This window comes from Bombus affinis, chromosome 11, assembly GCF_024516045.1.
Source record: "Bombus affinis isolate iyBomAffi1 chromosome 11, iyBomAffi1.2, whole genome shotgun sequence".
Lineage (NCBI taxonomy): Eukaryota > Metazoa > Arthropoda > Insecta > Hymenoptera > Apidae > Bombus > Bombus affinis.
In genome coordinates this window covers 9,934,282-9,948,896 of record NC_066354.1, presented here as the reverse complement: position 1 = coordinate 9,948,896, position 14,615 = coordinate 9,934,282, and the positions used below count along the sequence as shown (strand labels likewise).

Here is a 14,615-nt window from a genome sequence, read left to right as displayed (position 1 = left end):
TGATAAGTCGAGGCGATTAAACTACACCCTTTTCCTGTAACGCGCACCTGTTCCTTTCGCGTCAGTTTTATTTGCTAGATTCTTTTTTTTTCAATCTATTCACATTTCCGATCAGAGGCAGAGTGCCTTTATCAGCAGAACAAGGCATATCTCGGCTAAGATAGGATTATTTAAATCAATAGGATATTTGGGTCAAGTTGAGCAATTTAATTTACTTTGTAATTTGTTAAATCCTGTTAGAACAATTTTTCTTAACGATCTGTATTCGAAAACAATTTGCTAAACAATGAAACATATGGTGTACATTGACAGCTCGATTACTATCATTTTCTACTCAACGCTTATTCATCCAAAAAGCAAGAAGTTGTTTTTAGAAGAAATTTTATTCTTTATTTTATTATTCCTCATACGATACTTCGTTACTCACTCAAATAACCCTAATTATTTTTCAAGGAATACTTTCTGCCGAATTTAAAGTACTTGTACGATATTTTCTCATCTTGTCGTCGTTATCCTAAGATCAATGGTGTCTCATAATATACAACAAGTTTGATTACTCTGTATAAAGCTGAAAATAAAGTTTTAAGATATCGAAGCTTAGGTGACTCAAATAATGCTAGCTTACTGTACGTTTCGGACGAACAATGGTAATTTCGTCAAAGATAGCGAATTTAAAGGCGATAGTAAGTTCGAAACGCGATGCGATACGCGCGATAAAGCGATACAGCATATAGCGCAATCGAACGCCGCGCCACTTAATTTTCCAGCGGGCATCGTGCAATTACACGCTTGATCGCATATAATTTTCTAAAATGTTTATCTTTCTAGTAACCACACGCTGTTCGAACGGTTTCGTATAAAATTAGCGGAATTTCATTTCATAACAATCGCATTTCTGCCGCTGCCACAAGTTACGCGGATATTATCTTGCGTGCAACTTTCCTGCGTCAGAAACGAAGCGCAATAATCTCGTACTAGCTGATAATAATAATCGTCAGCCTAATAATCGTGACCTCTTCGTCGAATGGAAATTCCATCTACGCTGTGTTCCACAGCTCGTTCGTTTTTACACGTAACGTTCGTTCGATCGAACGTGCATGTCGAAATTAAAAGATAAATGCTAATTTTTCTAAGGCCAACCTTGACAAAAGTAAAGTCGATTCAGAGAATAATTCGAATACAGTACAATTTCATGGAAATAGTTGGACACTTAACATAGAAAACTTACAATATATTACGTTTGCTGTATAAAATTATTTCGAACTTTTATTAATATCGTAATGAAACACGACCGTCACGATTATATTAATCAAATTTGAAACCAATCTGAAAATGTATATAGAAATTACAAGATAGCCATTGCAAACATACATTTTGCATGAATTATTATTTGAACAGTCAATTATTGATTATACTAATAAGCTACGTTATTTAATAAGACCATGTTTAGCACTGATTCTAAGTATAAAATCATTGTTCGTGATATACACTAATTTTGTATTAAGTATACGTTTGCAATAAATGACTTGTAAACAAATCTCACCAATATAATCACGACAGCCGTTAAAAAACACGTGAATGTAGCTTCAGGCTTGCTTGTATGTATGATTTATTTCATTTATTTGTTTCGCATATTTACATCTGTTGCATGAATCATGCGCTGTTGTTTGTTTCTAGGTAAACATTAACTTCGAGGCAAAGATATTAGTCGGCTTTGAACGTTGATTTGATTCAATGGGAGACTTTGATTGATACATGCTCATCGTTGAAATGGCTAATTACTTAATAATCCTTCCCTTTCCGGCCAAGGATCTTTTCACGTGCAGCCATCAGGTCTTCTTCCGTGATCTGTACTTGACATCTGTTCGCGTATATGTGACACTTCGTGTTAGTGCAACAGTCTCTGTTGGAAACGCACTGAAATGAAGAAATAAATTCGCGTTAGCGAATTTATCAGCTGGTATAAATGACATTGTGCAGCTCTGGCTGCATATTATTACGGCTGCTTTAAAATTCTATTTTAGGCTCTCATCGTCCACGAGACTCTAATTAGCGGAACTGGTTCGCGTAACCCTGTTATTATTTTTACGTCTGGTCCTCTTTATGACCTGTGTGTCAAGCTGACGTCGAACATTTCCGATGATCAACACGTCTACAAAGTGATAGTTTCATCGAATGAAACACAGAGATATCGTTTTATCTACTGTGTTGAAGAAAAATGAAAGGCAGAGTATGTCGAGAATCAGGATAATTAAATATTCGAATATAAATTTCTAATATCGTTTTAAATTTCGAAATTTTTTTCGCGGTACTGAACGTGTTGACAACGAACCAACGTTACATCATTTTGTTGGTGGACATTCAGAGAAATAACAAAATAACTTTTTACTTACGGGGTCACCGTGTCTACCGCAGGAGCTGGGGACAGCCGTAATGACGGTTGTAGCGAGCAAAACGACGCAAACGAATAGCATAAACTTGGACATTTTGCGATGTATTTTCACACTGTAAATGAGAAAAAATTGTATCACTTTCTCTTCCCATCTTGCAATGCAATTCATTTCTTGTTGTTCAATTTTTTAATCTCGTATAGCACTAGGAATTTTATTGTTTCCCATCGAACTATCATTTTGCTTTTTATTTTCGTTTGTAACGAACATTTTTTAACGAACACTTGCTTTTTTTGCCAAATTTGGGGAATTTATTTTTAGAAGAAATTCAAAACGAACCGGAATATATCAAGAGGAAGATACTTCTTAACTCGATTATATCTCGTCTGAACAGATCTGTGAAAGACGCTCTCCTGCGGAGGTCGGACTCAGATTCATAACATTCTAGCTCATTACGCAAGCGACCGGGCATATGTATGAGTTCTGCGCAGGAAGGATGTACACAGGTGTCCGTGAATGAGTCATTAACTACTGACCTGACTCGTTCTTGAATAGCGATCAGAGTGACTAAAGTATATGGCCACGGCCAACCATGTACGGCATCAATCTACTTCGCCAAGTGGTTGTCACGTATATAGTGTGACAGAATTCTTTCGCGCTTTATAATGGACATGAAATAATAAACGCATTGTTTTGGCCTTCCTTTGCAAAATAATTTATCGATGAGTTGTGAATTTATTATCTTTATCTGCTCTAGTTTTTTTCATTACGTCACTTTTTATGTAAATCATGCGAATACACAATTCTGTTATCGACATGCCTGGAATTTTTTTTTTCGTTAAAAGAATAATACTTTTAATTTAACCGATAGCAACACTATAGTCAGTTTAAAATTCTCTTCTTTCCTAATTTGCAAATTTTATTTTTATTTATAATCATAGTGTTTGATTTGGAAAAAGATAACTATCTGGATAGTTGCGTGTACAATGACGAGATGAATAACGTACTAAAATAACAACAATACGTGACAACAGGCGTTCAAAGTTCAATGCACGGCCAAGTTAACGCATCGAGAAGAAGTCACTTGGAAAACATGCTGTCGAACGTTTTCGTCTCTTTGAACGGCATGCGAGAAATTTGAGAAAGTTTGACGTTTACGATACACTCATATTTACACTTCGTACACTTCATACGATTTTCTATATTCTCTTGATATTCATTCACTCCAAAGTCATATATTCAAATGTTTCACCATCTAAAATTATTTACCGAAATTCAAATTCACAATCGAATCGAACCAATCACTGAAAAACGGTTTATACGTGAAATCTGTAGCTGTAATTATATTATTTTCAAACACTTTTTCACGATGATCAGCTTAAAAACAAGTTGTTGCCAGCTATTCAGAAGTAATTCGTCCTTCACGGAGAAACTGCGCAATTCTACTCACCAGAAGTGACTTGATCCGTAGGAGCGATTTCACGGCTCTTTCTTCACAGCGAACGTCTCAAGAGTTCGACCTTAACTGATTTCTCAACTTGAAATATACTACGCTTTTATACCGCAACATCGCGTCACTCTAACCGCTGTTTAAGTCGCGTATTACACATACAGTATGCGGCACGTGTGCGTAGCTGGAAGAGTGCTGGATAATAGCGAGAAATGTTATATTTCTTGCAAGCACACGTGATTCAGTTTTAAGAAATGTTTGTGCAGTTGTTTCGCTTTTTATTACACTGATGAGTTCTCGTTCCAACGATTAGCTTAGCTACTGAATGAATTTTCCATGTCTTACTTTCTTTCCTCTTTCTGACCTTCTTATTTGTTGGAGGAAATTTGGAATTTTTATTGTAGAATTTTGTGAACATCAATTACGTCATTTAGAACTATTACGTGTATTATATTAGAAGAATATGGTTGGAACATTGTGTTAAAACTTATTACTGAAAGATTAATCGAGTAGGTTTGTTACATCATTATTAATTAATTTAATTATAGATATTAAATTTAAATTGATTAAAGTAGAATTATAAGTATTAAATTATATTAATATTTATATGTTTTAATCCGTGTTAATTTATATGTTTGAAGTGGCTAACTACAATTACGTGTTTAGAAGATAATAGAAGATGAGTATAATACAAAATTATAATTAATAATGAGCAAATTTTTATCTTTCAGTTATAATTTTTATGTAGATTACATGTACATAACTATAATATAACTGTCTTTCAACATATTTCGTCATACTTTCCAAAACAGATACGATGGAAAAACTAAAGAGTCTGTCGGAAATGGAAAATACGTGATACAGTGCATCCTTGAAAGTTGAATGTACACAACGTGTATACGTGCAACAAATATATTTTTATCTCTTTCTTTCTGGTTATCTGTAAAACATTCATAGAACCTTACATCAGTAAAGTATTAAGAGCGCATAAAGTAATGCTTTACAATTATTCCTCTCCAAAAAAAAAAGAAAGAAGAAAGGGAAGAGAAAAAGAATTAATTGAACAGATAACGTTTGGAGAATATAAATTGCTGGCGAAACGCGAATAAAAATAACAAGGAAGATAAAATAGGGAAATCCGTTGTCTTTGTTGCTAACAGATTTCATTTTTCAATTTCACAATATACTGTACGAGCGTAAACAATGAAACGTTACCTTCGATCTCTATCTTCGAGTTCAATCGTTCTGTCGTATGTACAAATCCTTCTTTTCCTTTCTGCGTTAATAAAAAAAGAAAAAAAAAGAAAAGGAAATAGAGAATAAAGAAGGAAAAGGCCACCTATTAACTTATAGTAACTGAAGATTGTTCTGGACCTGTTATTTAGTTTGTATCTCGGCAAATTCGAGGAAGTCAAAGCCTGCCGTACTATTTTCCCCACAATTATAATTCACTCCGATTATAGTCTAAACTGTATAACAATTGAAAAGAGGCAGTCACTGCGAACATTCTTTTTCCATTCGTCGCTATGAAATGGTCGAGCACTTTTTGCTTTCTGCACCGATATTCCATCGACTGCATATTGCAGGCTTTATACATTCCATTGATCTCCCGACAAAGCCCTCTTGTTCTTTAATTCGCTTAATAGGAAACAACAGGAAAGAAAACCGAATCATCCGGTAATATTGTCCTTTTATCCGTAGACGGTAGCCAAGTGAAAACGTCGATTATTTCTCTTTTCCTTTCTTTCGCTCTTTTTTTTTTTTTTTTTTCTTTTAACGTCACTGAATTTTACGTACAACGAACCGGCGCGCCGCAACCGTAGCTTTCTTTCCCTCCTTGGTAAATCTGCTTTTGAAAAACATCACCATACAACGTCACAACTTTGCAATTTCAAAATTAAAAATTTTTTACGCATCCCATTGTTTGTTTGTTACACAATTTCGTTTACTTATCGTTACGATGATACTACCGAAAGATTAGGTCATTTGAGAACTTTGACACTTACCACGCAACATCCGCGGAAACGGATGAAGTTTCAAATTATGTTGCTATGCTATATGTAATATAAACGAGCAGTCATAATTTTTCGTTTATTTAAACAACAACGTATGCCAACAGTCAGAAATAAGACTCGTAATATGGTGAAACTGATATCACAATGAACAAATGAAAATTGAAACGTTTTACAGAAAAAAAAGTATTGTGAGAAGTATTTCTTATCTTAATATTACTTTTGCGTTGCTATCAGCAGATATTTTTATCAGTCACTTATTTCTTTTTAGCCGTTGATTCACATGGTTCCATATGATTCAGCTGTTATAGTAACAACGAAGACAACGAAATATGTATTGATATTTTTAAGTATTTTATCGCTTGTTTTCTTTCTATATAATAAGGAATATTCAATTCGAACGAGGATACATATTTATACGATTTGTTAAAAAGCACTAAAATTTATTAAACAAAAATTAAAGATGTTAAACTATCTTTTCCATTTTCCTAGAAAAAGATACAAATTCAGAAAGGTCGTTTTTGTTACGGATGAATAAAGAGTTTAAGGAGATAGGCGAAAACGTAAATAATTTTACATAGTACTTAATCGCTTGGATAATCAGGAGGAAATGGTCCATTTCCAATAGGTCTTTTGTCTTGTCCTGGAATATGCACTGGATTTAGCACACATTTAGCTGCATATGTAAGACAAAGGAGATGGCGACAACAATCTTCATACACTCTACACTAAAATCAGAAATACAAAATAATAAAATATTCAATGTTAAAAATGATGTTAAGACTTAGAGCAACGGCAACTAAACTATACTTGATATTTTATATACTTAATATATTGATATTCATTGTATAACAAATATATTGAAATTCAAGCTTTATACAAACTTAAATTTTCGATAAAAAAAATTATATAATTATTCATATATATGTGAATATAACATTTACTTATGTATGCGCATATTTCATACTCATAACCGAATTTTAACATTGTCAATTGGATAGTTGCACGTTTTTTGCTCGTGTTAAATATTACTGCATACGTAATTATTAAAAGAAGTCTACCAATACCAAAAATGAAAAAAGAAGATGACGAACGAAAACTACTTTTCTTAATATGAAACTAATTATAAGGCATCAACCTTGTCTTTAGGTTATTGTTGTGCTTTCTACAAGATTATTTAAACATTGTCGTAAAATAACGCTTAGTGTGTTGTTATCACAAAAATGCTACGTTCTTAGCACCTGTAAATAAAATAAATGTGGATTAAGATCTAAGATAAAAGAAAATCTTGACTATTATCTTCGAACAAGTGGAAAATATCACTGTAGAGGTATATTCATCAATATGCACGAGAAATATATTGTTATATGTTTTGTAATTCATATTAGCGACACTGTGGCGAAGTTGTATCTACAGAATCGTTTAAGATTAAACGATAAACTGTACACACTGCATTAGGTATACTTAAAAATTACTAGCAGCAAAGTAAAAGTCACATATGACTTTTTCTTAATAGTTTGTAAAATAAAGTTCATGGTATTTTACATTTTTTATATTCTTATATGTCATATAAGTGATGTTAAGTTGTAATACTATGAGTTGCCTTTAAGTAAACTTCAGCGACGATCTAAATGTGACAAAAATAAAATGTGTCACTGTGATATGTAAAGAATAACGTCATGTACATACACTTTTCAAGATACTACAAGTAAAAATATTGTACCGTATAAAAAAAGGAAACATAATCTTCAATATCGATATCCGATGTTATGTATATTTTATTTTACAAATTTTTTTAGTTTTTCAACACATAAGTAACTTTTTTTTATTAATTATTGAATCTGTTATAAAATTATATAATTCCTCTGATTTAAACAACATAAATATCTATAATTTCTAAGATAATTTACGAAATACAAAGGAAAATAATTTATAGGTATAAATGAAATACCTTGAAATTAATATATTCTATAAAGGGGAGTACTTCGTCAATAAACATTGTTCTTTTTGTACTTTATAAGTTTTATGCCTGATGCACGTACCTTTCCGTTCCAAGGGCTGCAACTGCCGGTTTCTTTCGATTGAGTCGATAGCACAGCAGTACAAACTGCCATAAACATCAACATGGACAGCAGAAATCGCATTTCAATAGCTATCGAAGCTGCAATAATTATTGAAAAGAACATGATATAATTAAAGATTACTGTAAGCATAGAAATTAAGAAAATATGATACGTGCAAGAAATTGAATAAATATTTTAATTAGGCCTGATAAGCAAATTGTCTATTATTCATGATTATTCTCCTTATTTATAAACGCTTCGTGCTAATTACATATATTTCTATACAGAGATCTAATAGGAAAAACATAACAGAAGCGTTGTGAACATAACTGCAAACTTTTCTCATATTTCACGTTGAATTCCGTCCGATTGCGCATAGCTCATAAAAATTCACCATTACATTCGTTTTTGCTGTTATACTTGCGCTATACAAAATGTGCAGTGAAATTGAAACATTACTTCTATTACGTATGGTTGAGCAGGTTCTGCGATTATTCCTCAAAAATTTAATAATTATGTTTCACAGAACAGAGATTCGATGCGATTCAAAGCGACAAAATAGATATAATGTAAATTTTAAATTCCTTCCAGTATGAAACATTTGTTTAAATCATTTTCTTTTAAATTGTCGGGTCCTGGAATTTTCTGTTTCATTACAAAAACAATTTATCATTATTCTGGACTAAAAATGCGATTAACATTGACAGTATGAATGCTAGTTATAGCACGTATTTATATAAATAATACTAATTCAGGAGCTTTCTAGAAAACGAGTATAATTTTATATATTAAGGCTGGAACAAGGCTATAACTTTATATATTTTCCACTATAGTTTTTGATAAGCCAACTAATATAGATGTAATATAAATGTATGTGTGTGTATTTAATACAACTTGATACTAAGGTGCTATATAAAATTACAGAATGATTCGTGTGGAATTCAGATGAAATTCGACGTAAAGATTGAACTTAATACGAACGAAATATGTTTGAAAGAGAAGTTATAAAATATTTATTCTATTATATTTGTTGTAGATGTTAATTCAAGTTATGTATTCTTTTAGAAATCCAATTACAATGAAATTTACAGTATGTGTGAACGGAAACAGCAAATTAGAAAATGTTTCCATATTTTGAGATTTTTATTCAAAGTAGATAAAGCAATTGCAGCCAAATAACAATAATTTGATGTTTCAGATCACAAATAATTTTAGAGAATAAAGAGATATACCAACCTCTATCTGTATGCTTTCAGCTTCGAAGTACGCTCTAAACTGTCTTGTAAACAGTAGTTTCTTGTATTTATACGTTCGACATAGTCGATCGAGGTTGAAATCACAGACCCATTCATGTTATCATGGTATGTTCTTGTCGTATTGTTATAAGAAGTTCAATAATTTCTTGCGAGTCTTAATACATACAGTGTAGATATAACTATAGTATACATATTAGTGGAACGTTCTTTCGCTTTATCATTTGCGTATGTTATTTTTTTAATTACGTATATCTCAATTCATTATTAATTAATATGTAGTAAATAGTACTATAAATACAATGGTGTATAAATACTTTTTCTAACCATTGTATATATTTATCATCAAATTTTACTAATAATATTAATTTAATCAGAACAGTTCCATAATTTATTTACAAATTATACCGTACATAAATTTATCTGTTTAACAAACAGAGAAAGATACAGGACCTTAGATAAGGAAAATCAAGGAACAATAAATTTAGCACAAATATATCTTATATTTATTATATATACGCATACATATATTTATATAGAAGAAAATAAATTCAATTTTAAGATTCTAAATATGGCGAGTATCTAACTAGATTCGTAGGCAAACGAAATAACATTGATATCAATCGAAAGACGATTCATTGCCGGCCCAGAACACGTGCGCGGCTTGATCTTGTAGCTAATTTTCCGATTCCAGTGGTGCTGGCGGACCCATTTTCTTGGTACATCGGCGAGCCCACGGGTTGCATATCAACGGTTCACAGCAATCTTTGTCATCAGAGCACTACGATAAATTATAGCCGATGATTAACCATACAAACGAGCCAATTGACGCGTGACAAAAATTTCGAAAAATTCCCAGACGACGCATAAGTTTCGTTGGTCTCTAAAGAAATATCTGGCTACATTACGTATAGCCATTGGCTTGGAAAATTATTCGCATAAAATTAATCGTTATTCAGATTAGTCAAATTATTTGAATTCGAGAAACTCGAATTTAAGCTTTTATTTGTATGAATCAAGTTGTATGAATTAAAGCTACTTAAATTTCTTCTTAATTTCCGAGAAAATTTGTTTCCTATCAATTATTAATAATAGAAACACATTTTTTCAATAGTTCTATAAAATAAAAATAATATTTCAAGTCAGGTAAAGTAACAAGTACATGTATATTACTATTTGAACGAATAATCACTGTAATCGATATTGAAATAAATAAATAAAAGGAAAAGGGTAGTGTAATTCCAAGCTACTCGAATTCGAGCAATTGGAAGTAACTTGACTAATAAGAGCTGATTAATGAGAACGAGTAAAATAAAATGATAAAATTCCCTTAAATGATCCAGTATCATCAATACACTAAATTGCAAATAACATTATTATGCTATCTAACAAGTGTTGTTCATTAAAAAGAATAATTAATTTTCAATTCTAACTGAAATTTGCAAAGATGTTTCAATTCGAATGAAATGACAGATTCAAATTAAGCCTAGTCCAAATTGACGGATTCAGACAACTGAAAAAGTTTTGCTTAGCTTAATCTAATAAGAAAATTGGTACTCTTAAGTTTAATTTTCATCGTTAGCAAATTTACTTACTAGTACACCTGCTGGTCTACAACCCGTAATGGCTGAAATGGCCAATAAACAAATGAAGAGAATTACGAACAGTACTCTCATTTTAATCACTTGATGCGATTCCACAAATATAGAAACTGTAAAATATCATAGAAAAATTGATACATATCGGAAGAACGAAGCGTAATTATACAGATTGTATTTGTTTGTTGGAAAGAAATTTAGTATATTTGATATATAATTGAAACTTACCTTTCTTAGATTCAGCTTTCAATCTCTTTCATGTAACTTGTAACGTCTGAGCATATTCGTTATAACTTTGATATTTATATGATCCGACAAATCCGTAGATAATATTTTTTCTATTTGGACGGGACACCTTGACGAATCATCAAACTCTATTTGTGATCGTCACGGATACCACTGCATTTTATCGAGATTCACCGACTACAAGGTAAACACCGTATTGGATAAACATATTGCGCAAGCCTTCCTGTTTCGCAGAAATCTACGAGAGTGAAAAACAAACCCCCTGTCGTTTCTTATCTTGATAAAACAATTATTTTTCTGAAGATCGTTGTTTTGCTGCCAATTTATCATTTTCTTCCAAGAAATTCGATTGTAATCTCTGTTCATAATTTTTATCTTGTAAGTGTTTATTTCCAAATTAATAAACTTATAATTAAAGATATGTTTGTAAATCTATAATTAACTTTCAATTGACATTAGCAACAATAGATATTATTACACTGCAATAATAGATAACAAGATGGTATAATAAATTATAATAAGAAATAGAAATTTACATTTTTTTGCAAAGTTATTGTAATCCTATTACTATAGGTATCCTATACTAATCCTATAGGTATCCAGTATGCCTATAATATTAAAGTATTATTTTTCTTCGTAAAAGATGTATCTTGACAGAAATTTTGTTCACGTCTATAGAAATAGAAAAGTTATACAAACATGAATGTAACACAAACGTGTTTTCTATTAATGAAATAATATTTGTCGATTACTCAAATTCAATAAATTTATTTAAAAATCGAATCTCAAACTTCTAAGGTATCTTTATCAAAGTGTTCCATTTTTAAAGTCGCATGTACATGTGTATGATACTTGTACGTTTCCTTTTACGTGAAAGAAGAATTCATGTCATTTAAATAACTTAAATGTACATAGAATAATCAAAGTATAGTAATCGTTATTGTTTTAAATTAATTGTCGAGTTGTTACTAACTTCCAGAATTGCAATACGATAGTTATTCCCAAAATGAAACTTTTATGTCGTGTTTCCAGGACGTCATTAATACGTCGACCGCTGGTCACCAACATTTTCAGGAAATAGCATAATTTGAAAGTATAACAAACACTTGGCGTTTTCACCAGTTGTTCGATCGAATCGAGCGATTCGACTGGGTTACAAGGTAAACGAAATTGATGCAAGCAGTTAATTTGTATGATTGAATTTTGCACGACGTTGTGTATTCATTATTCTGTTTGTTGTTAACCAGGACAATATTGAAACTTTATGTAAGAGTTCTATGTGCTCGACAAATTTTTCTACTCACACTTCCAGATCTTCCTTTTTTTATTTTGACAATGCCTCGAATAAGGTTGCTTTTATTTTCTTTTTCCCCTTTTTATACAAATTTCTCGTCATATTGACTTCTGAATCATTAATAAAATGCAGATTCTATGAATGGAAAATAGTAAAATTTCATACGATCAAATAATAACCGCTTTGGTAAAGAATTTAATAATTACTAATTTTCTTCATAATTTAGTAAATTTCATAAACAAGCAATCCTTATAAAAATTTCTGTACATTTTATAAAAATGAATTACTTTATTGATTCAAAATGTATATCACTTTGAAATGTTAAAATCGTTGAAGTTTATTATTCGTTATAGTTTTTTAATTTATAGTATGTAAATAATATTTTTACATTTTGTAAATAACTTATAAAAATGAATATGAAATCAATGCGAGATACTAAGTATATTTATTATTATATGAAAATTTTGAATAAACAGGAGATACATATAGCCACGTGTGTATATCGATAGATGATCTTTCAAAATCATCGCTTTCGACAAAATAAACAGGATAAACAATTGCATTCATTTGTATTTATTAATTAATATTACATTGTATATTCTAATTAAGAGTCGCGAGAAATTATTGTTTAACTATAAGATAATTATTTTATACCACTGTAAACACGTTATTTAATCATCTTTCTTTTATAGGTAATCTGTATCATTCTCAAAGATAAAGTTTTATTTGTCTTATCCTTTTGATGAAATCTTATGCACAATAATTTTCAAACACAGTGGAGAAACTAGAAACAAAAGTAAATAGAGGTAAGTGCTTGAAAAAGGAACAAAAACTTGTTATCATTAAGATTGAAGATGAATACAAGATATCTCGTTCTCGTTAAACTATTTAGATAGAAGGAAATGCTATGCGAAAGACTAAAATGTTATGGAATGTTTATGATCTAAAATTAATTTTGTAATTATCACGGAATTAGTTTCTTAGAAGTTTTATGATTAAAAAAAGCAATTTCTTTGTGACAAACGAAATATTTCTAGATAGGGAAACTTCTCATGAACATTTTCATCTTTTCAAATAGATTTCTATATTTTTAGTATTATAATCATGTAGAGCATACAAAAATAAATATTACGATTCGACAAACTGGACAAATCGAATTCAGCGACAAATATTATTACTCCACTCTCAACTGATTTTAATGATTTTAATCCATTCCTTGCTGACGGAATGCACATAAAAAAAAGGTATCTGTTGCCGTTGCTACTTACTACATGTTCAACATCGTCAAAATATTGTAATAGATGTTCAAAATGCTCTTCATCAGCTTCCAAACATTTACGCATTCTCACTCGAATAGACAGTTGCAGTTAAGTCAACAAGAACACTTGAAAATGCAAGTACGTACTTCACCACGCATACGTATCGTTTTTCTCGTTTTCAGTTTTCATGCTATTAAACTATTCCATAGTAGTGGAAGCTGCAAGTGCTAAATTTTTTATTGTCTGAAACTATTTTAAAGAACGGAAACTTTGGAATGATAAAATCACAAAAATTACTTAATAAAAAATAATACATATATCGTCGATTCAGCAGATTTTACGATATAAAAATAACAATCTCGTTGATATTTTTAGATAAACAAATGCGTAACGAGTTTATTATACTACGATCTAATACTCATGTCGATATATCGTCTGATACTATACGACCTATACCAACCGTATTTCGTATTCGTGAAAAAAATCGCGATCTGACGTGAGTCGTAACAGCCGATCGCATTTTTTTCTGCGAGCTGTCGACGATAATTGGCGTAACACCGGCGTAATATTTCAAAACACCTGCCGTTGTAACGCGTTCACATGTCGTACGGCCTATCAAAACCGCCCTCTAAATTGATTCAATTGTCGTTCCCCGAGGGAAAGAGAGGCCTCCTCGTGCGCTTATTTTTTGGGAACCCGGTAAATCCGTTGACCGCGACTGCTATTACTTTTCTCTGTTTTTTCTGCGTGCTCTTTTTATTGTTGCTTTTTCCCCCAATTCCGACGCTTTTCTCGAGGCGTTTCTCGGGGCTAAAAATTATTGTCGTGCGATCGAACGTTTCACTCGCTATGGAAATGCGCGTTGCCGATAAACTTCCAAGCTAAATGTTTCAAGGCGTTAAATCGTGTACAACGTGTTCCTTCTTCGCTGGCTGAAATTGCTTTTCCGAGATTGTTATTCGGAAAACGATTCTTTTCGATTCTATCCGCAACAAGTGGCAGGATATTAAAAAAATTTCATGCGGAGAGTGGTACAACTTTTATTGGAAA

The 14,615-nt window shown here is 31.5% G+C and overlaps 1 protein-coding gene and 1 long non-coding RNA gene across 2 annotated transcripts; both read right to left on the bottom strand.

Annotated features, from left to right (window-relative positions):
* Positions 1-1,592: 1,592 nt before the first annotated feature.
* On the bottom strand, positions 1,593-2,505 carry LOC126921683 (omega-conotoxin-like protein 1). The gene is made up of 2 exons (XM_050733443.1): positions 2,394-2,505; positions 1,593-1,917 (listed from the first exon to the last, which is right to left on the bottom strand). The coding sequence occupies exons 1-2, from the start codon at positions 2,484-2,486 to the stop codon at positions 1,783-1,785; spliced, it is 228 nt and encodes a 75-aa protein (XP_050589400.1). The 5' UTR covers positions 2,487-2,505; the 3' UTR covers positions 1,593-1,782.
* Positions 2,506-4,542: 2,037 nt separating this feature from the next.
* On the bottom strand, positions 4,543-6,437 carry LOC126921691 (uncharacterized). The gene is made up of 2 exons (XR_007712514.1): positions 5,638-6,437; positions 4,543-4,780 (listed from the first exon to the last, which is right to left on the bottom strand). It is a non-coding gene; the product is annotated as an uncharacterized LOC126921691 (long non-coding RNA).
* Positions 6,438-14,615: the final 8,178 nt, after the last annotated feature.

Coding starts and splice junctions, on each gene's coding strand:
- LOC126921683 (XM_050733443.1), bottom strand. CDS start 2,486: ATGTCCAAGTTTATGCTATTCGTTTGCGTCGTTTTGCTCGCTACAACC. Junction 1,918..2,393: donor GCGGTAGACACGGTGACCCC/GTAAGTAAAAAG, acceptor TCTTCATTTCAG/TGCGTTTCCAACAGAGACTG.